The sequence below is a fragment of the Lytechinus pictus genome, chromosome 3 (assembly GCF_037042905.1).
Source record: "Lytechinus pictus isolate F3 Inbred chromosome 3, Lp3.0, whole genome shotgun sequence".
Lineage (NCBI taxonomy): Eukaryota > Metazoa > Echinodermata > Echinoidea > Temnopleuroida > Toxopneustidae > Lytechinus > Lytechinus pictus.
Window position 1 is genome coordinate 25,635,829 of NC_087247.1, and position 21,927 is coordinate 25,657,755.

Below are 21,927 nucleotides of genomic sequence, written 5' to 3' on the forward strand. Positions count from 1 at the left end.
AATGAATATTCATGATTGACGTCATGTACCTGTCAATGGATGTCATGTAAACTCTCGGTAAACCAAAACTCTCCACCTCCCTTTTCTTGATATTATAATTTTAATTCATTATTTTATTACATAAATGTTGGCTAGGATTCATTCCTTTTTCAATCAAACTAAGATTTTTTGGAAAGCTCACTGCACTCACGACTACAGGCATGTGGGGTCCATTATGGGGGCTCTCCTTCTAAGCGGGGAGGGTCGGCCTTCTCAACCCTGAAAATGTATATTTTTTATGCACATACACAAAAATGAATATTGTTTTGTGTATTAATATAAGTATGCAAGTTTGTATAGAATGATAATGAAATGAATCTTAGTTTCAAGCAAGCATAATTGTTATTTTTATTGTTTAAACACGCTGGATAAAAAAAAAAGATGCGTAGAAATAATCTAGATTCATAAAACTTTTTAATGGATTCCTATCTAGGCCTATATTTTATAGCAAAATAATGGTCGAAAGTTATAACATAATTATATCAGCTTGATTATGTATCTCTTATCACGCAGTTTTTAAGGGCTTTCGTCTTTTAATTATTTTCTTGTAAGAGTTAATTGGAGGCGGGGCTCTGTCATTGGAAATGGGCAAAACATATAGGCCTATGGAGCAAGATTTCTAGAATGTTGCAAGCGAGTGAAGCAAGCGAGCAAACATTTTGACGTTCTTTAATATGATAAGCATATTTTGTGTTAGATTCCAACAATTTGAAAAAATTATTTCACCCTTTTCCCATTTTTAAAAAAATCATTTTTGCTTTTGGTGATAGGAAATTTGGGGAGGGGACCTTGGAATATATTTGGACCTTCAAGACCGTATCATAAGCAAAATAATATATATGCTATTTTCACCAAATGACCCAAAACTCGGCACTTGGAACCCTATCAATAAGAGATTCAATGAAGGGGCATTTTTGTGCAAGATTAAATAGCCCCCCCCCCAAAAAAAAAAAAAACACACACACACACACTTGATACCTCTACTCCTGAAGAAAGGCCCCATTCAATGGAATGTCTCACTTTAGGCCCTTTGGTTACCGTGTCGTGGGTAAATGTACTAATTTCTACTAAAGTGCCCTAATTGATTCCTGCGTGGGTTCAAAAGTTTCACAAGATAAACTCAAAATTTCTTACACGGTCGTTACGCTCTCTCGCAGGCATATAACATACATTCATCTCTTTACTACAATATCAATAGTACTGTTATGTATTGTGTTGTACATGTAGGTACAACGCTCATGTTGACGGGCGAAAACTAAATTATTATTCTTGCCCTTTTCCACAGCGCTTTTGGGGTTTAAAATTCTAAATTTCATTTATGAAATAGTAGACTTTCTTTCGGTCTCTAAACTTATGTATATCATAATTGTCCCTTCGATGCAGGGTATCTTTTTAAGGTAAAAATAATGGTATAAGTTTCACTGATTAAAACGATTTTCTGGCTCGGTTGCTACGCCTCTCGCATCTAGGATGCCGTCACATTACCCCCCCCCCCTGCATGGGTTTCCATCATACTTAGGTGTGTACTATGCGTTTCAGTTTCACTTACGGTACGACTGTTATTATAAATTGAAATCGCCTGTAAAATTAAATGGAATTTAGCTTCTGCATATCCTTCTCCTGATCGGTTGATTCAATTACAGGTATATAGCAACCATCTCATTTAATAAAGACAATCGAACATCCTATCAAAAATTTGGATTATTGACCCTGATTAAGAATATTAACCGTCTTATTTGCTTGTGAATATATAGCGACCCTCTCATTAAATTATGACTAGCAACTCTCTTATTTGATTAATATTATCGACCATCTTATTCAATTACAATTATTGACCCTCTCATGTGATTATGAACAGCGGCCTTTATGAATGAAGGCCCCTTTTCCGATTACGACTATAGCGATCTTCAAGAATAGCGGGTGTAGAACCCCGTTTCAACACCGTCAAATAAGTCTAATGTACTCATTGCTATCTACTGAAGATAAAATTGAATGTTATCTTCAGTAGATAGCAAGGAGTATATATTCAGCCAACTGACCAGTTAGTTTCATTGGACCGCACGGCAATCATTAATTTTGCATGAACGTGATTTCAAAACAGTTTTTAGTATTGTACTTGTTTCGGACAAGGTGTTATGAAATTGGAAGTAATTACATCAAGCTACAAAATATTTACTCCTGATCTAAAAGTCATTCTTTTGAAGCCGATGCTACATGTAAGGGGGATTTAAAAGGGCAGAATATTATTTATTTAGATAAGATAAATATTATTATGTGATATGAATACCAGTCGGTGGCGGTGCGGCGGAGCTAAGTTAAAAGTGGGGGGCACAGGGGAAACGGGCACCTTTTCTTTCGAAAAGGGCACTATCTTAAAACAAAGAAAAAAAGACTTATCTACCCCCACTCACATGGCTTATGAAACTTAAGACACGCGGGATTATTCTTACAAGTGTTTTCCTTCATGAGTAGTTATACATATAAGGGGCACTGATTCAAGAAAGGGCACTTACAAGAAGGCAAGGGGGCACTCTTTAACACATAAAACGGGTCTTTCTCAGGTGAAAAGGGCAAAGAACACGTTCGTGAGGGGCAATTTTGGGTAAAAATGGGCACTAATGCGAGAAATGGCACTTGCTAACACATAAAACAGGTCCTTCTCAGGTGGAAAGGGCACAAAACATATTCAAGAGGTTTTTTTTTAATTGGCACTTATATTAAAGAGAAAGGGCACTTGGTAACACCTAAAATGTGTCCGCATGTGAAAGGGGCACAGTACATGTTTTTGAGGGGGCATTTTTCTCGCATAAAAAGGGCACTTTTTCAGTGCTTCAAAAAGTTGAGGGGGGCTGTGCCACAGTCCCGCTAGGATCGCCGCCCCTGGTACCAGTCCTCACTACACTTAGTAGAATATCCGAAATTATTTTCTTCATTTTCTTTCAAGCTCTTAAAAAAGTCAAAAATGTCATCTTCACAAAATTCATTATGCTGACATAGTGACAAAGTTCTTATAAAGTCGATGTAGAAAGATAAGTTATGTTCATATGTCAACGTATAAATTTCCAGAAGTTTACTTTATCATTTTACTCTCTATGATGTGACAACATCTAAGTCTCTAAAAGTCGACTTGGAGAAATGACTTATGTCGCCATGACGACCTATAAACCTTTTTGAAGTTTACTAAATTGCCATTGCGACATGTAACTGTCTAAAAGTCGACTTGGTAAGACGTCTCCATGGTAAGATGTATGATTTCGAAGTCGACATGGCAACATACTCAAATTATAGTTGGCAAATTGCCATGTAGTGCTTGGCACGATAAAATATAGACGGCACTTACAAGCTTCCGTAATTTTCTGTTTCTCTTCACTCCCTTTTTTGTGTGTTTGAGGCGATGTGTGGTACGAGATTTGAGTTGATTTCATTGTTTTCTTCTTCAATCATAACATTCATATGTAATACATGTTTCATTACATAACAAACATAATATATTGCTTAGTGTTTTTTGGCATGAATCATTAAAAAAATGAACTACATAAAAAGTCATTCGAAACAGATCTGATCTACTACCAAATAATTTCAACATATACAGTTTGCAGGAGGATTGTCATTGTTGCTTTGAACAAAAATGACAAGCCCGGATTAACACTCATTAAATTGATTAAAACATTTATAAAGCAGAATGGCAATATTTGTTTATAATTTTAATGATGAAGATGGAGATGGTGAGGATTAGGATGACGGTGACAATGGTGAAAATGAAGGCCATGATGATGACGATGGTCATTGGAGAGTGTTTGGTGATGATAAATCAAAGGAAGAGTGAAGAGAGATTGGTTAGAGTTTGAATGTGTGAGCGTGTGCGTGAGAGGGGAAAAGGAAGCCTTTCTGCTTATTATTGTTAGCGTTTTTATTTAATTCTTCTTTAGTTTGTTTGATTTTTCATTATTATTAAGGAGCATTTTTTCAGTGAGAATTTGCTTCCAGAGCTATGTCCTTCCGTGATAATGACAACCCCCGTAAATGCATGTGCAGCTGGGTGTATGTTTATGTCATATATTTTGTTAAGGGGACATGAATTTTATTTTGTTGATTTAATCATGTACGATGCGTTTCACTTTTCTTAGGGGGCAGAAAAGGTTAAAAATGTGTTTCAAGTATCAGATTTTCAGGGCAGGCTTTCACAAATTCTTGAATAAACCTTAAAACATTCATTGATTGAATCTTCCGAAAACTGACAGGCCAGATCACAATTCCTTCATTCTATCTTTCATGGCCCTTAGCTCCTAAAATCATTCAAAGCTTCCTTTTCCTGACAGTATATCTTAAATTATACATGACTGAATCGTTAAATTTCATGACTTTTGTCCAGCCGTTCTTGTCACCTATTTAAACTCAAACATGTTTGTTGGTTTTGGGGGACGAGTAATCAATATAATGCTTTTGGCGTAAACCTTTCAGATTGTACCGCCATACAATACTGTTTTGAATGAATTAAACCGATACCTGGTAACTTTACCGATATTTTGGCAATGTTAAAGTGAAATTCTATTTTTTTTCACCCGTTTAACAGCATGATAAAGCAGAAAATCTTAAAAAAAAAAAAAAAATAAAACATTTTTTTATAATAATGTTGATGAATACAGAAAAGCTTCAAAAGAGTGGTTATCTAAACATGATTGAATGACTGAGTGTCCTTTCTTGTTATCCATCATTTTCTCTACTATCCATTAATCTATATGTCTGAGATGTTTATCATTTATTTAAGGGAGGGGAAACTTCTTTTTTCCGTCTTCTTGATATTGACTCCTCATTTACTTAGTCGAAACAGTAATGATAATGGCGTTGTTGGTTTTTTTTTTCAAAGCGCACATCGAAGAAAAGGCCTGGATTTTTTAAATTCTAATCCATTAGGATACCGTATTTGATTAATGATATCTGTTCATAAAAAAGTTTATTTGAACTCAAAGTGCAGTGAGAAACAACTTTAAAGGTCTATATATAGTTACAATATTATATTTCATATACATTGTCATTTCTGAAGTGCATTTTTAATTCTAATTGTTTTAATGCTAAAAGTAGTCAGTGTATTCATCATCTCTCTTGTTGACAATGTTTCCCATTATACTTTTAGTTTTACAACAAAATATGCAAAACAGTGACAGTTATGGCCAAGTGGGACATTACTCCACAATTTGCAACTACTTTATACCATCTGATTATAACCTCTTTAGTGAGATTAGCCCACTGGAGTGGCGCACAAGGGCATGCTAAGCTGGTCAATAGAAATTGGATAGAAAAACCAACATGGGCTCGGTTTAACAAGCAACGATCTTATTGTATACACGCGCCACCTATAAGGGTATCGATTTAACAAGCATGTCTGTTGAAAATAAACGTTCGTTTCCCTCAACGCTTTACCCTTTCTATATCTTATCGAAGAGGGATCGAAAATGCCATTCATTCAGTTGGATATTTCATTCATTAACTGACTGGAGGCAGAACGCTCGTCAAAAGGATTTATCGATGCAAAACCCAGGAGTCACCGGGGCACAAGTACCTAGAAAAGCAATTAACCAGTAATGATATTGGTCATTCTGCTCCCAGTTCCTTGGTGCACTTTTCATATGATCAGTATTTCAGAAAAGCTTCAAAATTATGATCTGTGACGTGCGAAGTTACTTTTTAGCTACCAATATTTAGTCAGTCTACGCCATCGGATTTGCATCCACGATACCTCTTTGGAAAAATGTATGCGTCATTACGTAAGATGATATATTAGGCGAGCTGATAAACGATGGAACGAGTATGGGGTTGTGAATATCTAGTTTGTGTAATAATGAACTCCTTGTTGCTTTATTTTTGATAAACAATAATGCACTAACCTGATGGAGAGGTGAGACACAGTAGTGAGGTGGAAAAAAAATACGCCATGATGGGATGAACAGGACTGTCATATTTTGCAAAATGGAGGAAGCACAAAACCACCTGCTGATCATTTTAATGGTTTACGATAAACTTGCTTTGTAATGAGTGGATCTATGAATAGCTAGCTTGTTGACATTTTGATAGATGAATATTAAGTGGTAAACGGTGACTTTCAACATTTCGTTTGATATCAATTGCAATGGTGAATTCAAACGCCACGATGGCAAATGTGACAAATGCAAAGAAAAGTAAGGGATCAGGGAAGTCCAGAGATGTTCATCGAGGAAATTTTAGCGCATACCAACGCGAATTAGACTCTATCATAAAGGACCTTAAAGACACCAATGACCCCAAACCAAACAAAAATCCAGTACGAAATAAAGCTGCCAGTGAAGCCTGTGTAAAGCAAAGATATAAATCCTCAAAAACACCCGAGGCAAAACCAAGAAGAAAACATGGCAGTGAAAATGCTAAGTTAAAACCCACTCTGAACCCTGTACAATTAGAAAAGCTAGAGTCCACTGCATTTGCGGCACTCCAGGTTATTCAAAACACAGTGGTGTCAATTGACAAACTTCAGGAGGAGGATATTTATAAAGAAGGAGATGAGAGCGTGGTGGCAGAAAATACAACATGTGAAAGTTGGTATGGGGTAGAGAAGTGGCAAAAAGGAACATTTCACTCAAACTACCAAGTTTCCAGAGCATTAGAATCTAAACGTAGAAACACTGTGGAAGACAGTAAAACGAATCCACAAATCCCCGATCAACGAGGGATAACGGCAATAGGGTTGGGTGATCTTAAGCCGTTCAAAAACGGAAAATCCACAGAACAGCACAAAACATTTAAACATGGAAAAAGAGGGGAGGAAATCTTTCAAAATGGCCAACGAAAGGGAGTGGACGACAATTTGAATATTCAAGAAATGCCAAACAAAATGAATGATCATATTAATACTGGTGGGATTGCAGCTGAACCTCAACTGCAATCAACGACGGTTTCGACACAACCAATTTCCCACACCGAGAGAGGTAATTTGGTTGCGGAGGCAAGAAGCAATGCACGACTGAAAACCAACCAAAGTAATTTTCAAAAATCGATTGCAAGTTCTTCATTAAGATCATCGGGGAAACAAATGATTTCGACACGGACTCCAATCGATGGCGACACGGGAAGATCAAACCCTAAGCAATCAGGATCAAATACAATCCATAACCAACAACTCATAGAATCAAGTACACAAACGGATGTCAACCGTGCCGAACTTGATGCTTCAACTGACATCACCTATCCAGATCAAACTTATTTGCCCCGGGGCTTACTTGGGCGAGAAACTGAAGGAAGCAAAGTCTCGGTTGCATCTGACGGTAATGAACTTCAGAGAGGCAATGCAGAAAGTTATTTATCGAGAATGAATGATGGGGACGGTCAGAAAGATCTCCAGGAGGAACTTGACAAGCTGAAAGAAGGTAATGAAGATCTTGAAAGGCAATTAAGAGAGACCATCGACTTTGAGGTCCAGGCGATGAAAGCTTACATCAGACTCGTCAAACAACATCGACAACTGAAAAGGAAATTACAAGGTTAGTTGTCATTCATTTCATGATCGTCAATCCTGATTTGAGCTTTTTTGTTGTATACTCTCACTTTTCCTTCATTTTCAATAATATGTTCCTTCACCTTGATCTTTGATATTCTATAAGGAAAGCACTAGAGTGTGCTAAAGTGGATGCAGGGGCTTCCATTCACCTATGATTGTTTAGGTAGTAAAAAGGGGAAAGGGCCTATCTCAATAAATAAATAAATAACAACTAAATTAATAAATAAGTAAATAAGTAAAATAAATAAGTGAAAATAAAAACATAAAAAATATATAAAGAAGACATAATAGTATTGGAAAGAGAGGTCTTGCTCCTGTGAGTCTCTATATTTAACCTGTCATTAGATAAAAAGAAGTGATGTCACCTTTATATTCTATTTTCCGACGCCCCCAGATAATCACAAAATTGCCAAATTATGTGCGATGCTTGGATCGCATTCCTTCTATTTCAAAAGGACGTTTATATCTGTTATTGAGAGTTTAATTCTCAAGGAGTTTATACAATTTACATACAAAAGATAGAGGTTAACTTATTACTATAAAAGTTTTTTTTTGTGAAAAAGACAACTGTCAGTTGAGACGGAAGGTCATGCATGTCAACATCCCTGACAGACAAGGGAATCACACACGATATTTCTTCTTTTTTCAGAAAGAAAACATTCGAAGAAAGAGTCGTGATAAAAGTCATTATGCTGTCATTAATATTATCAATAAAATATTGACAGGAGAAAATTGGAAATTGGCATTTGGCATCATTTAAGACTGATATTACAAACATCATTCACCTGTTTATACTTGGTCAACCTTATGTATTGTGAAAGGCTATCTGGTCAAATGTAGAACAATGTGGCTTCCTTTTCAAGGAGAATGTATTTTATCATTCATGACAGTGTGGTTCTAAACCGGTGGAAGACGATATACCCTTTTGTCATTTTTGGTAACGTTTACGTCTTAATACCAAGGGAGTTATATCACAACGCACAGCGAAATCTTCTTTCGAGGACAAAGAAATCTTACAAACCAGCAAACTCTACTGAGCTACGTTTTCTGGACAATATTGTTGAGATAAAATTGATCGAGAACTTATCTTTGATTTCAGAATTCGATCTTACTCAGTGGATTGAATCTACACAGCAAATAAATGATAAGAACTTATTGTGTCAAGATAAATCAAAGTTTTATTTCCGTCAAAGATAATACATTTCTGTGTAATATTTTTCACCTTCATAATGTTCATAATCATTTCCATTTTATGTAAAAAGAAATAAAATCAAATAAAAATATCAAGGAATTCATGCGTCTGAAGTGAGGGTTTTCAAACAAAACCACTTCATTCATAATAAATGTTAAAAAAATATATGAAATAAATGATACAGTAAAAACGCATTGCTGTTTCGGGTAACCCTGGCAATCGACATTCTTCCTAATTAATATTAACATTCCTGAATTATCGAGTTGTCTTCACTCTAAAAAAAGATTGAGTACAAATTTACCCAATATTGGATGGAATGGGCAGAAGCATGTTTGCTGCGTATTGGGTAAAATGCAAGTTTAAAGGGTAAATTTCAACGCAACATTGCGTAAAATTTACAAAGCATTCGGTATCATTTTACCCAGCAAGCATACATGTTCCCATTTTACCCAATATTGGGAAAACTGTTTTTAAAGTGTTGCTGCAAGATGGAAAGATACACCCCCTCGGAACAAAACACTATTGATTCGGAATGAAATTGAGGAAGTATTTAAGTAGGCATGAAAACATGAAATAAATATGAAAATAATTATAGATTCCGATAAGAGTTAAAACTAATGACAGAAGTACATGAAGCATGTCATTACCATAAAAAAACACGGAACTGTACGCCCAAAATGTTGATGAAAGAAATCCCAAAGAAATGAGCAATTGCATTTAATTTCATGGTTCAATATTATCCATCCATTAACTTTCCAACAATAATTTAAATGCAATTAAAAATACGTTTACAATATCATGGTTCAATATTTTGTATTTTCTCCTCCAGTATTTGGATAGGGGTGTATATTGGACTTTAATCGAATTTGGAATTTTGCGCTCATTTTTTAGTAGTCCACTGGGCGTCGACCATATTTTAATACGTGTCTCGTGTGGATTATGCACTCCAGAGGATTGAATCTTTGCATCGCTTCGAGTGTTATTGACAAGGGATTGAATTTCTTTACACAAAACTTTCTCTTCTTGCCCCTTTTCATTCCCAGAGGATATTAACAGATCTATCTGTTTACAATTATGCTCTGCTGGTTTTACTCATACGACTATGATATATTACATAACATATATTGGAATGTATATTGTCTGATCTAATATGATTTTTGTATAACCCTTTCATTACTTTAGGGGTTAACTTGGAATGGAAGGGGAAAAATACCTTTTCGTGCCACTTATCATGGTTGAAATCTATTTTAAAGAGAGGCTTATACATTTATAACCTATTTAAATTTGTACAAAATCCTCTCGAAAAGCATGTTGTACTGAACAGACCACCTGAAAAAAAAAATTTCCATGATGGACAAGGGAAGAAAGTGTGCTGAGTTGGTACCATTCTTTATCTTGACAGTCATCAAAATGGCGGCATCAAAGACAATAATAAGCGCAAAGAACTTTATGGTATCGTGTTAAATCTGCCATTTTGCATACAATTTTGTGAGAACTCATTATCTAAACATGAAAGTAATCCCTTATAAGCGTATAGGGCTCACTTCTGTAAATTTAAGTTTCTTTTTCTTGAGCAACTCCGACATTATACCTACGAACTTTGCATCCTTTCTCGGGGAAGATGTAAAGGGAACAAAATGAATTCACAAGCCGTCGAAAAAATACACACCGCTCTCCATTGTCACCAATCTGTAAAATAAATAAGTGCATAAATGAAGAGGTTTTCCCTTGTAATGATTTCTCAGTAACACATGGGACACGTGAACACAATTAGTTGTTTGTATTTTTACGTTTTAGGTTACTGGCCGAAAAAGAAAAAACAGAAATCAATTTTGTAAATCATTGATTGAATTACATGACTTTAGAAAATACAAATATGCTTCAAAATAGTTATTTGTCAGGAAACAATTGAGATTTATTTGATTCTGCAACATAAATTTTTATAAAGAGTGAAGTAAGTTTGAAATTTTTAACAATTTATTGCTCTCAACACAACAGAAATACGAAAGTGGTGCTTGGGTCGTGAAAATTTTCTTCGTCGAAGAGGGACTTACAAAATGGAACTTCAGATGAAGACGGAATGTTATGCATTCCACTGTTAGATAGTGTTTTGTACATAGTAAGTATGTGTGTATGTTTATTTTCTGTTAAAAATTAATAAATACAACTTTACTTAATTCAAACTCGTGACGTTAAAGCTTGATCGTCACACGTAAAAGTTTTAAAAGTTGTCATGTCACTTAAACAGAAACACCCACATTGACACACTCTCTCACTCACACACTCACCCTCACACACATTTATATTTAAACAATATTATTTCAATTCACCTGGTTCCATTGCGGTTCGTTTTCATTCCTCTCAGTTTTGTTTTATTCATCTCATTGCAATCAAAATGAAATAAATCACATGCGATTGGAAATAAGTGGTATTTCAGATTACAGATTTACAGATTGCCATATAGTTGTTTTGCACGGCCCCATCGAATTTTTAATCTTGATTAGTTAATTATAATGGTATGTTCGACGATCTGAACTACGTTTAATGCTCCTTCTCATTTGCAGCTTTTTTATGCATGCATATGCCAAAAAATTCGACGGCAAATTCACTACCCATTTGCTGTTTAAGTACAATTAAGATATTACAACTAGCTCAATGAAAAGTAAACATCAACATCAGAAGGGAATAGCACATGAATGTGAGGAAATGATACTAATAATAATGAATCTAATTTGGGCAATTATTATGCGTCCATCATGAAAAGATTCTCATGGCACAGTTAAGAAAGGAAAAAAAAAAAGAAACCTGAGAGGAGGAAGAATATTTACTTAAAAGCTTGCGGCAATAGTGAAAGTTTGAAAGTAGTAAAGCAATAAATATTGACACAGACATGATCCCACAATGATGATAGGTAGTTAATGTCTCTTATGATTTTCCATACAAAGATTTTTTAATTTTTTTTTTATCAAACTCGACATTCGGGAGAATGCTAATCATACTGATGGGTTTGCCATTTAGTGGCACAGTGGCTGTTTTGTACTAATGGATTCCTTCCTCTCCAAAGAGACCCTAAGTTATGTCCACCACTGATCTTCGACCTCATCTTGAGAAATATCATGAAAATCGATAATTATCAAAATAATGGTATGTATCATAATTTAATATAAACAAATCTATCATGAATAATTTGGTTACACAAATCCAAACAAAAAAGGAAAGAAGTAAAATCAAGAAGTAAAATACTGTACAGAGAATTAAATTGGGTAAAGCATCTTCATGCACTGTCATTTTCATAAATTGTAAAAGATGAATTTTGACAGGATTAAGGAGAACTCTGACCTTGCATCTAATGTGATATTAACTCCATTATATTCTACGTCAGACTTAATTAGACGTTATATTCTTGTGACATCGGCTTCTATTATTGAAAGAAGTGTGTTACTGATCAAACTTTCAAACTGTCAGTATGACCATTGTCCATAATCCAATGTCAAATCGCAATTCCATTCAGTTGTTCTTTAATAACAAAATGATTTTGCTTATGATATAAAATCAATCTGATCTTTGTGATTTACTTTTTTTTACAACCAATGATAACATGATGTTATAATAATAATGATGAGGATTCTTATTCTCTCAGGGTAGACACTTTAGCTCCTATAAACTGTAATTCCAAACGGACCTTGCATAGCATAATAGGTGATGTTTAACATTCTTCTTCATAGTATGTAGAACGTCTGACAAGAAGACAGGAGGTCCCATTTTTACGTCTTTGGTATGACTGGGCCAGGGATCGAACCGAGGACCTCCCGTTTATGAGGCGGGTGCTCTACCACTGAGTCACCATCTCGGATATTGAAAAAAAAAACCTTAATCTGACTCTTGAAATCTTGAAAGGGTGTGTGTGTGTGGGGGGGTAGGTGTGGGTGTGTAGGTAGGGATGTGGGTAAGTGGATTGGCGGTTGGTTTTGCGCCGATGGCGTATCTTTAAAATAATAAAACAATACTCTAGGAAAGTGCAAAACGCAGTGTTACTTCCAACACCTGGCGCCAGAGTATAGGTGCTGAAATGGTTCTCATTCCAACTTTTGACGTAGGTAATAGTCTTCCTTTTTTTTTCTTTTCCCCTTCATTTGTCTTTTTTTAGGGATGTTCTTTTTGTGTCCACGTGGGTAAACCGAATAAGGGCCCTTTGACTTTTCTAGGAGCTTCACTGGATCGCGGGAATGAGGTCGGCGTGAACTGGAGTCGTGTTCACTTTGCACAAGACTGATTCGATCCGGACAGGTCTCAAATCAATTCAGGGGCAGTGGAAGGATTTTGAACGTGGTAGTGAGGTTGACGCAAAAAAATCACTATCAGAAAGAGATTGTCACTTTTTACGTTTTGTTCACGTTTATAAAAAAAAAAGAGGCCCCGCCCCCGGTTCTGCGACCCTTGTAATTTATGTATTTTGGGTGAATATTAAGTAAGAATGTGTATTGTGATGTTGCCTATGTTATGGAGGGTGAGCGCGTGTGTGCGCGTGGTGTGTGTTCCAAGGTTCCTCCCTCGTCCCATCTTTATTCTCAAGGGAGAGACTGTGTGGTATGTGTATACTTGTGCAATTTTTGTTTACAAATATTAGTAACGAAATGCGTGCGTGTGTGGGTGGGTGTGTTTGTATGTGGATATTAAACAACTTTCAACTGCGTTCATGGCCATGATGGCCATACGGATCGGGTCCAGGAAATTTCACGACCTAATACATTACATAAGTGTGGACAATTTTCTTTGATTTCACTTTTAATGCCTGTCATGAACCCGGTTGCTTCTCTTCCTCTTTTACTTCAGTTTTTTTATTTATTTTTTAAAATTTATTTATTCAATAAGGGGTAGCCCATTCAACATCAGTTGATCTCCCATGGGGCCCCTATACACAAGAATATAATAACAGAAAATATTTACAGATTAAAGCATTCAAAATAACTTAACATATGCAAAAAATGTAATACAAGCTGAATTGCGAAGACATCAATAATAAACATTGCAAAATTAGAGAGATTATTTCAATGGTATTCAAACATTCAAATACATAAATTTTACAAAGTAGTAAGTGCCAGCGAAACCTTAATTGTCAATCGACCTGAGATGTTTTTTAAGATTATATTTAAATGAATTTAAAGATGACGATTCCCGTATGATGACCGGCAAGCTATTCCACAGTTTTGGACAGGCGTAAAATAAGGAATGCTTGCAATAATCAGAACGACACCTTGGAATAACAAGATCGTGACTGACGGACTGCCTCGTATTTTTCGAATGGGTTTTGTTTAGATCCTGAAAATAATTTGAGTAGTATTCTGGTGCGAGTCCATGAACACATTTATAAACAAATATATATCGAAAATAAATGATTCTGTACTTGAAGGTCGTCCAATCTAGATTTGAAAACATTTCTTTAGATGGGGTATATATGTGACAACTAAGGATCAAACGGGCTGCTCTTTTTTGGAGTTTGGTAATTCGATCCACATGAATCTGAAAACGATTTCCCCATATCTCACAACAATAATTCATTTGTGATTCAATAAGGCACATACATAATGATTTCAGAGTATCATTTTCTACAAAAGGATGAATTCTTTTTAACATAGCAAGTCCAGCAAATATTTATTTACAAACAGAATCTACTTGATCATGCCACAAAAGATGTCTATCAATTATAACACCTAGACATTTGATACTAGAGCATTGACTTATATCGTTACCATTATGGTTTATTTGAATACAATAATTTCTATATATATGAAGTTTTTGTTTACTCCCTAAGACCATGACTTTTGTTTTCTCTGTATTCAGATATAATCGGTTATCTGAAATCCATTTGCTTATAGAATTAAATTCAAGTTGTAATTTATATTCTACTTCTTGAATAGAACTACCGGTGACATACAGAGTGGTATCATCTGCGTACATGATTACATTTCAATCCTTTAGGACACGGACCACATCGTCAAGAAATATATAAAAAAAGAAGTATTGTTTTCCCCTGGAAAATCCTATGTACTGAGTTTTTACTGACACTTTTAATAATCGGACTAAATTTTTAATGAAATACTTCATAAACATATAAATTATGAGTTTCTGGATACTTAGGATTCTTACCACTTCTTATATGGATTAGTACTTGACGTGACGAGGTCTGAAATAAAGGCCATTATAAGCAATAAGTATTGAACAGTAAATTTTGTTTGTTTTAATATCAATATCAGAATGTTGATTCAATAACGGTTATGTTTATGATAAAAGTGTAAGGGTGTAGTGGTTCTGACCCTCGCATTTCAGTTAAAGGGTCGTGTGTTCGAATCCTATCAATTTCTGTCAGCAAGGAATTTATCCAAGTGAGTGGAATTGGTGACCAACGACTTTGTTACTTGCCTGGTGGCTCATCTTTATTTGATTGTCATAGGGTTGTAATATCATTGGAAACATTAAGGACAGTAGAGTAAAGTAGCTGTGCTATGTAAGTGGACCTACATGTATATCATGATGTTTTTAATCCAGATTGATTGAATGGTCGGTATACAATATTACGATGCATTTATACTTTAACAAATATGTTCATAATAAAATGATACCCACTATTGTGGCGTCTTCACAAACGGAGCTTTATTTGAGTTCATAACCATCAATGGATCATTATGGAATTCATGCAACGCAGGTATATTTTCTCCCGTATAGAGATGTAATTTAAGGGGTGTATTAAAAAAAATATACCATTGATATATGCAATTTGTTATACTGTATACTGGTTCGCCATAAACTAATTGGTACCCTCATTACACGGCCCAGCATGTGTAATTTGCAATATCAGGATCATTATATGTTGCTTCAATGCCTGTAATATCACCTATAGCGTAATCCCTCTGCCATCATTATTTTATCTATTTCAATTCAGACTATTATATGATATTGCACGTGCCACAACGTGTTAGCTTTATATTTTACGTCACGGCTCCAGCTCTCACGTAGATGCTATCTTTTTTATCATCTTTTTGGATAATATGATTTATAAAGTGAACAGAACGTGAAATAATAGTCTAGCGTTCCACACGGCTTCATTTGAAATCCCCCATTAAGCCTACAAACAGGCGTCAACTCGGCTTACAAAATGCTGAATATATGATTGCGACCCATCTGATCGATATCCCTCTCTGATTTGTAGTGTCAGACATCTTTCATCATATGTCATTCGTGAATGGATAGAATAGTTAATTTCCAGCTTTAATATGGCTTCTTCTACTTAAGGAAGTGATGACGACCTATTTGGCACCTTCCCGTTATCTACGTCTGCATTATAGAGACAGGTTTAATTGTGACGTATCTCATCTGGGTCATTGGTCTCTACCACATACTTGTATTTATGTCCCCTCTCATCTCCTCTTACAACCAATAAACATGAAGTATACACGCAAACATCCAATACCACCATTTATCCGAAAGTATAAATTAAAGTATGAGAGGATGATACCCGCGGGGAGATATTTCAAAACTGTCCCCTCAAGTTTGGATACATTGGCAAATGTTGGGAGACAGTATCCACCCCGGTATTTACCCATGATTTACTTATAAAATGATTTATTAAATACTATTATCATTATTATTTGTTTGGCGTCACCTGTGCCTGGGAGGCGAAAAGCGAACTGAATCTCTGTGACCCGCATGTCTCTCCTCCCGATATAACTGATTGGGGAGTGCAGGTGGACCACTTCGCGGGGTTTCCCTCTACTCTTTTCCCCCCCTTTTTTTTAATAGTGCAGTGGGATCTTAATGGGCAAAGATGGTGACTCTCCTCTGCACGGGCCTCCATCTAACGTCCTATCCTGTAAATAAAATATAATTTTCTTGAATATTAGTATTATACATCAATAGTAAAATAGAAGCTCTTAATGTATATTATTACAATATACTATACGTAAATAACACTATACGGTATGTAGTCAATTGAGCATGTTTGTATAAGTGAGAAAAGAACGATGGAAGCTATATGAAAGCATTCTCATGAATTTGTTTACCTTGATTGAATATAAATTGAAACATAGAAAACAGACATAAACATGATAACCAGCCCAAATAGATAAAAAAAAAAAGATAAATGAATGAAAAAAATGCATTTTTTTATAAATCTATTTTGCTGAACATTATAGGTTAATCCTAAATTTCTGTGATACTGATGAGCCAAAAATAACGAATATTCGATATCTGAATTTGAAGACCATAATAGGAATTTGATTAGTATTTGACTAGTATGTATAGCCTTCGGGCTGAAAGCTCATCTTCGCTTGTCAACATGTATTATTGCTGGATAAAGATCATATCCCAAGAAGCAAAGAGAGTCGCTAGTTTCCATGTGCCTGTTATTTTCTTTTAGTTCCCATGTAATTCACGGTGCATATACTCCAATCTTGTCGCCTGAAAATACACACAATTTATCACTGCATCTCTTAGCACAATCCGCGCATTATCTGATTATAATTCCTTTTCTATGGTTTTGTCTTTAGGTTTTTTTTTTCAGACACTCCAGTCGCTGAGAAACACAATAAATACTTAAGAGGTTGGTCTTCTCACAGATTTCTTTTCAAAGATTTGCATAGTTTTTCGTCCTCGAAACATCACCCTCTTCACAATATACTTTGTTCCCTATTTCCCGGTCCACATCTGCATGTGAAAAAAAAAAGAATAGTGTATGGGCCTATTTTAGTCATCTCTGTATTTTTTTTATTTTTCACAGTGATTCGAAACGTATCAATGCCAGTAATTTAATAAAAAAGAAAAAAAGAAATAGTCTTATGGGTTAATTTTCGATTATAATGATATACTCAAAATATTTGGTAGATTACGTGAACAATATGGATATTTTTAAAGCAATAACATGGAATAATGGTGACTTCAATCTTCAGGCTATTTGCCATGTAGACTTACGCTCTAAAAATATTGGGTAAGAAATGCTCCATGAGGGTAATTATGTGTCCAACCAACATTCGGCATTTCTTTTGGGGCATTTTATTTATCCAGTGTGATAAAGAATTTTGCCCATTCTAAAATAATTGCTGCTTATTTTTTAACCTTACTGGACAATATGATTCCCGCCTTAGGTAAAATACTACCTCAAATTGGTTGGACACATAATTACCCTCGTGCTGGTTAAAATTTTACCCGATAATTTCACAGTGTATAATCTGCTACAACTACAACAAAAACAACAGCATCTATAACTACTGTATATACCGCTGCTACTGCTAGTACTACTAAGTATGTTTGTTTTTTCCTTTCTTTGTTTTTATTTTGTCCTGTTCTCGTGTATCGCTTTTTCATAATTATGCCTTGTTAAAGTAACGTTCTGTTCTCAATTTTGTTACTCGTTTGTCCAATTCACTTATCCTGTCATATCATCCTGACTCATTTTTCTTTCATTTTGGGACAATGGGACAGTAACAGATAAATTCTTATCAATACATAAAAAGACATTTATATTTAATTTACATGAACCAAGATATGATTTGTATATTATATAAATTTTATGTTTTGTATTTATATGTCACTTACTCGTTTTATTGAAGGCAACCTTCGTTGAATGGCTCTTCTCCAGGAAGATACAATTTAATTTCATTATGTTGTATTAAATTTCGCCTTACTTTGCAAATTTATTGTTTAAAAAAATAATAAATTTCTTTTCAATATTATTATCAATGAAATGGAATCGCGAAGAAAAGTCTCAGAAACAAAAACATACCGTTAAAGAGAATAAAACTCGAATATGATGGGAACAAAAGTGTGGAAAGCGAAACTTCGCCTTCTCGAAGTAGTTATAGGCAACATTATCTTGATAAGTGGGTTCCTGAAGTATTATTTCGATATCTCATCACTCCCGTTACCTCATACAATCATATCTTATCAGATCCTATCTGGCCTTATCTAATATTATCTCTCTCTTATATATTTCTTATCTCAATTTTACATTATATCATATTGTTATTTTCTTCGATTATATTACATGCATCTTGAAACTTTTGTAATATTTCTTTTTATTTCCGTTTAATTGTGTTTAGGTTCTGTACCATTTTTGTGCATTTGCTGATAATAAATACTATAGTGTCAATAAATTGATAAATTCATACGCGCCCGAAAGAGTGTCTTGAATTGAATTGAAATTGAACTTTCGAGAGAGTTCTTTTTTAATTCTGTAAAAATTGTATAATTTGAGGGCTAAAAATATTAATGTAGTAAAGATTAGTTCATACCATAGAGATATGTTATTAGTATGTATATCTGTATCTCTATGGTTCATACGGACCTATTTAGGCGGTGCTGCACCATCCCGAGTTTGCTCAATCTCGAGATTTTAGCCCGATCAGCCCTCTTCGCGATTAATCTCGAGATTCAAGAAACCCCGTCTGCACCATCCCACGAGGAGCTATATCTGCTCGAGCGAGGCAACAAGCCCGATATTCCAGGCATGCGCACTTTCGGATCTTGGAGTTTCAACGACCCGCGCTTTTGAATAACTTCCCGCGATATATATGCAAGCAATGAACTCCTTTCACTAGTACTTTCGCCGAATTCAACCGGTGTTATGCAACAATCCTTTCAGCTCAGCGAGTGAAGAAGTGATGTATTCTTCGTGAAATATGATGGCGGAGTAGGAGGCAACGACAGAGAGAGAGAGAGAGAGAGGGAGAAGGAGGAAAGAAATGCTATTTGCTCACATTTTGCGAAGGAATAAGACAACACTGCTGTCAGTGTTGCTATTGAATATGACCATCGTCGATGTGATGAGCGCCTCCCCCTTCGGTCTGGTCTCTCCCGGGGTCTCTCCCAAAATCCATTCACTGGTGGGGACACCATCGTTGCTTATGAACGCTATTCGCATGTATAAAGTTGACTTTCGCACGTGTTTATGTTTTGACCAAGAAGGAAGTGGAACGCGAATTGCATTATGGACTGACGTCATGAATAAATTACCCCGAGTCCAATCTCGAGTGCGTCTGCACCGACGAATTAGCGGGATAATTCGTAAAATAGCGCGCTATTTTGCAAATAAACCCGAGTTGACTTGGGATTGCAATCTCGAGATTAATCCTACGAACTAGCGCGATAATTGCGTCTGCACCGCCAACTATCTCGAGATTTTTCAGATCGGGATAATTTGCCGGATCAGAAATAGCGCGCTAATTTGAAACTTCGGGATGGTGCAGACGGCCCTTTTGAGACCTCGATGAGAAGGGGCGTTTCCGTGTATGGATTATCCAATGATGGTGATTATTTTCTCAGCGAATCGACCGTATCATCATTGATAATGCTTGAACATACAAGGAGGCTATTAAGAATTCTCAAACTGCTTTTTATTTGGCTGTTATGGATTAATTTACAGCGTAAATTGATAATTATCTTTGTAATAAAAATATTAGCATTCAATTTCAAATCAAAGTCGATTGTGTTGTTTCAGATATTTAAAGTATTATTGTATAATATCAAATGCATTTTGCATGGGATCATTGAACGGAAGATGCTTATGAATTAAACTTTAAGTATGATATGAACAATTATCTAAAATAATGAAATATAATCCCATTATAATGTAATGTGAAGTTAGTTATCGAACTACATGTATTTGTCACTCATTCGAGTAATTTTATTTTAAAGTCGGTCTACAAAATTGTTAACAGTCTGTTCGAATTCTTACACCGTAGTAACATAATATGTGGCAGGCCTATATCTCTGAAATATGTGCTGCCCAACAGTCTGTGGTTAATTCTTAATGTTCTCGCAAGGGATATTACACTCTAAGAGGATTTGGTAGATGTAATTTGAGTGTCAAACATTGAATTTAACGGGAATAATACATTTCAACTCTTCATGGTGAGTACGTCTCTCATATCTAATTTGAAAACTTACATCCCAACTTCTATAGGCATAATTACAATCATGGATCTATTCGTTCCACCACAACGGTTCATAATATGTTGTAATAATAAACATTGTGTCCGATAATTATGTCTACTTTGCATGGAGAAGCCGCTTCTATTAAGGCTTGAACAATTACTATAAAACATCAATGCAATCAAGAGGCTGTCTATGTGGTAGAACATTATTTCTTGTCCTTGCTGGCAGGATCGTAAAATCAAGTAATCAGTATACTACAAAAACTCAGGTAAATGGATCTAAACCTTGTTTACTTTGCTCCATCGGTATTATCCTTGATTCATAAAATGTATTATACCTCACTACAAACTAATTATCAAACTGTACAACTTATTCATTATAATAATTCAATTTGAAAAGCGTGAACAATTGTTATCGTATTAAATCCTCGTTTGTACACATCCCTTGATAATAAAGCATTACTTCTTATCAGGTTACAATTTATGGTGCCACACCTTTTGCTAATAACTGATCCTTGCTATGATCTATAGTATGACTTATTGGATATTTTCCTTCGAGACGAAACTTAATCAACTTATTTACATTTATTGCATCCGTATACTTTTCCAAGCGACCTCAATCAAATCCATTTTTAATCCTATATTCATTCAGTATTAATTTCTTTAAATCAATGTAGGGTATATCATTATTCCAGCTTTTTACTCGTTAAATATTTTGTACAATTCACAGTTTTCTGTGATTAACGGTGTGAAAATAGTGAACCCTTCTCCGTCCAGCAATATAACTTCATTATGACCTTTTTGATTGGATTTATTATACTTGTAAGTTCACAACTTGATTTTAGTCTATGTAGAATGTCTTAATTTACTCTAAAGCATGCGTTTATGATCTTTAAGGAAGGATTGAAGGATTATAACTCTTTACAGAAACTGGCATTGAACTACTTTTCCATCACACTCTAGCGTACCCGAAAGGAGGGGGAAGCAAGGGCTTGTCAACTAAAAAAAAAAGATAAAAATATTTCTAGGTACACCACGCCATCACTTGACCACATTTGTTGACTTCAGTATGGTCAGTATCAATAATTATCATTTGATTTACCTTATTTTTGCCGATTTTATGTGGAATATGTCGATATCCACTGTAGTGTTCTGTAAAATGAATTAAAAATGCAATTCACCAGTTGATATTTCCAGATGCGTGTAGAAGTTGCGCGCTAATTCAGAGGCCCGTCGTTTGCGTA

General features: G+C 35.2%; 1 protein-coding gene across 1 annotated transcript; it reads left to right on the plus strand.

Annotated features, from left to right (window-relative positions):
• The first annotated feature begins 5,497 nt into the window (after positions 1-5,497).
• On the plus strand, positions 5,498-15,384 carry LOC135153559 (uncharacterized). The gene is made up of 2 exons (XM_064096699.1): positions 5,498-7,550; positions 12,907-15,384. The coding sequence occupies exons 1-2, from the start codon at positions 6,167-6,169 to the stop codon at positions 12,933-12,935; spliced, it is 1,413 nt and encodes a 470-aa protein (XP_063952769.1). The 5' UTR covers positions 5,498-6,166; the 3' UTR covers positions 12,936-15,384.
• The last annotated feature ends 6,543 nt before the right edge of the window (positions 15,385-21,927 follow it).

Bases quoted from the DNA above. Each gene is read 5' to 3' on its own strand.
- LOC135153559 (XM_064096699.1), top strand. From the start codon at position 6,167: ATGGTGAATTCAAACGCCACGATGGCAAATGTGACAAATGCAAAGAAA. The intron at 7,551-12,906 runs GTTAGTTGTCAT...GTCTTTTTTTAG, and splicing joins ACTGAAAAGGAAATTACAAG to GGATGTTCTTTTTGTGTCCA.